This window comes from Gavialis gangeticus, unplaced genomic scaffold, assembly GCF_001723915.1.
Source record: "Gavialis gangeticus isolate Ggan-Ray unplaced genomic scaffold, GavGan_comp1, whole genome shotgun sequence".
NCBI lineage: Eukaryota > Metazoa > Chordata > Crocodylia > Gavialidae > Gavialis > Gavialis gangeticus.
In genome coordinates, this window is record NW_017728992.1 from 125,427,745 (window position 1) to 125,430,445 (window position 2,701).

At 45.6% G+C, this 2,701-nt stretch overlaps 1 protein-coding gene across 2 annotated transcripts in view; it reads left to right on the forward strand.

The window, feature by feature from the left end:
* NKAIN3 (Sodium/potassium transporting ATPase interacting 3) overlaps positions 1–2,701 on the forward strand; it is a 768,196-nt gene that overhangs the window by 382,802 nt on the left and 382,693 nt on the right. For both annotated transcript variants that reach the window (XM_019527722.1, XM_019527721.1), the window contains exon 2: positions 1,577–1,714. In XM_019527722.1, the coding sequence (XP_019383267.1) occupies positions 1,577–1,714 (138 nt within the window). The remainder of the gene's footprint in view (positions 1–1,576; positions 1,715–2,701) is intronic.

Sequence of the window (2,701 nt, forward strand, 5' to 3'; positions counted from 1 at the left end):
CTTGGAGGGGTATTACATAAAATGAGTTATAATTTTGGGGTCTTGGAGGGCAGCTGGGGGTGCAGCCAGGTGGGGCAGTGATGGGGGTGCTCAGGGAGCAGGCGGGGGCTGGATGGGGCAGGGATTGTGGGGCTCAAGGACCAGGTGGGGGATGGGGCCTGGTGGGGCAGGGATTGCAGGGGGTGGGGCAGTGATGGGGGTGCTCAAGGAGCAGGCAGGGGATGGGGCTTGGGGGCAGGTGGGGCAGGGATCTGCTTCAGCACCAGGGTGAAGGCCAGCTGCAGAGATGCTCTGGCTGCTACTAGAGTGTGTCTGTGGAGGACCCAGTGTCCGGTTGCCTCAGGGCACTGTCTGGGACTATGTCCTACCCCGCTTTTTTTCTCTGCAGGTTTTTTTGACTCCTGGATATTGAGGGGTCTAATTTTGCCCCCACGATACAAATGTGCAGTGCAGGCAACATGTTCCCGTTCATGCACATGGCTCTTGCAGCATCTCAAAGAAGTTTGTGGGCACGCCCCACAAGTGTACTGCATGAAAAGCTGATTTAAATATTTTTATAACCATTGATAGATTGTCAAAATGAGTGAAAAATAGTTTTGTTGAAAAATCAAACTATTATAATTGTTGAAGAGGTGTTTAAAAGCTGGTGTTGGGAGGAAATGTTTAATCCAGCCTCTTTTACAAATAATTTAGACATTGCCTTGGGGTTTAAACGTTAGAATTATTATAGTATTTGGAAATCCTAATCTAGATTGTGCTATGCTGTCATTTGTACAAAGGTCAGACTTTCCTCTTCTAATTCTGGGCTGCTTGTGACAGCCAAAGTAACCTGTATCATAACATACACAGCCCTGAGGAACTGTTAGTGTTATAGCAGCCTACTTCTAGCTTTGTATTTATTATAGCCAGCAATTTTTAAAGCAGTGGTGGCCAACCTGAAGCATGGGCAGCCTGTGTGTATAGCGCATGGCAGGTGTAGAGGGAGCATGCAGCACAGAGACGGGTAGAAGAGAGAGCAGCAAGCAGAGCATCAAATCGGGCAGAGAGCAGAGGGCAGGAAGCAGAACAGCAGCTTGGGAAGGGAGCACAGGGCAGGGAGCAGAAAGCTGAGCAGCAGATTGGGTAGGGGAAAGGGGTTGGAATGGCACTTAAGGATGGGTCTAATTTGTGGTAGGTCTGTCACGAAGGATGGCCCATGCTGCTTTAAAATGCTACCTGTTACGCTACTGATACCAACACACCCAACTAACCAGGGCAAAATGAAATGTTGCTTCCTTTGGTTTTGTGCTTAATTGTAAGGCAATACTGTAATTAGTGAGGAAGTAGTGCAAGTTAAATGTTTATAAATGCTTTATCACAGAGATAATTTCTATATAATACAAGCAACAGTGTTCAGATACTGATAACACTGAAAGATACCATCAGGGGTTACAGCTCCCAGAATTCAAATTCCAAACCCCACAGAATTTTAATGCAAGTCAAGCCGGGTAAGGCTGCTGCAATGATATAAAAATGACAAATATTCTGATTCAGCCGTAATTAAAATGTTAATGTTCTGTTATGTGTTTCCTTACAGCTGGCAGCATTAGAAAGGCAGATCTTTGACTTTCTTGGTTTCCAGTGGGCTCCTATTCTTGGAAATTTTCTACAAATAATAGTCGTCATATTGGGTTTGTTTGGGACCATACAATTCAGACCTCGATACATAGTTGTGGTAAGTCCCTCTTATTGACGTTGTGTATCTTAACTTCTTGCGTTACAAAATGTGACCCAGCCTTGAAGCCTGCTGGCAGGGTGAAACCATCAGCACAAAGTGGAGCAGCCAAGATATCAGACACCCCCTCCTCCCTCCACCAGTGATTGTCCAAGAGGACTGCCTTTCATGGGGCTCTGCCCCTCTGCCAATCAGCTGGAAGGGGTGGAGCCACACAAAAAGCATCCTTTGGCCAATCAGAAGTGAGGAGCAGGGCTGCCAAAGCCCCTCAGCCAATCAGAGGTGTGGGGGCCTCCACTGCAATAAACCTGTGAAAATAGTGGCCAGCTCCATGATCAGCCCACAATATTGCCCATCTGCCACCTAAATTTGGGTAGGTCCCTACTTATGGCTAAGAAATTCTTTCTTTGAAGTTAACACTAAAACAATGTTCTCCTTATGTCACAAATGCTGTTTATTGGAGTTGTAGTATCATAGTCAATACAAACTAGAGATGTTTTTTTCTTTTTAATATTCAGCTGTAAAAGGTTCCCTATACATTCTGTCATAGATATTTAGTAGTGCTATGCAATTACTGTGTAGACTAGAGCTGGAAGTTGAGTGTGAGAAGGCTGAGATTGACTGGGCAAGGAAACCAGGACTGGAAAGGGAATTGGGGCTGAAGACAGACATGAACAAGAAGCCAGGGAGAAACTGAGACTGGTTTGGCAAGATTGTGACTAAGAGCCATTGGATGGGGGAAGGATAAAGTGATGACAGATACAGTGAGGGTGCTGGGATAGAGCTTGGACTTAGGGAAAAAAACAGGAAAAAGTGAAGGAACCTGAGACTGAAGAGGCCTAAGAAACGAAATTAGGACTTTGGGTATGTGGAGACAGGTATTTGAGGGAATGGGAGGCTGTAGTTGTGGAAAAAAATGGGTTTAGTAGGTAAGGATATCAGTTGGATAGGCAAGACTGATGGATGCCAGTATTGCCAGCTAAGCAA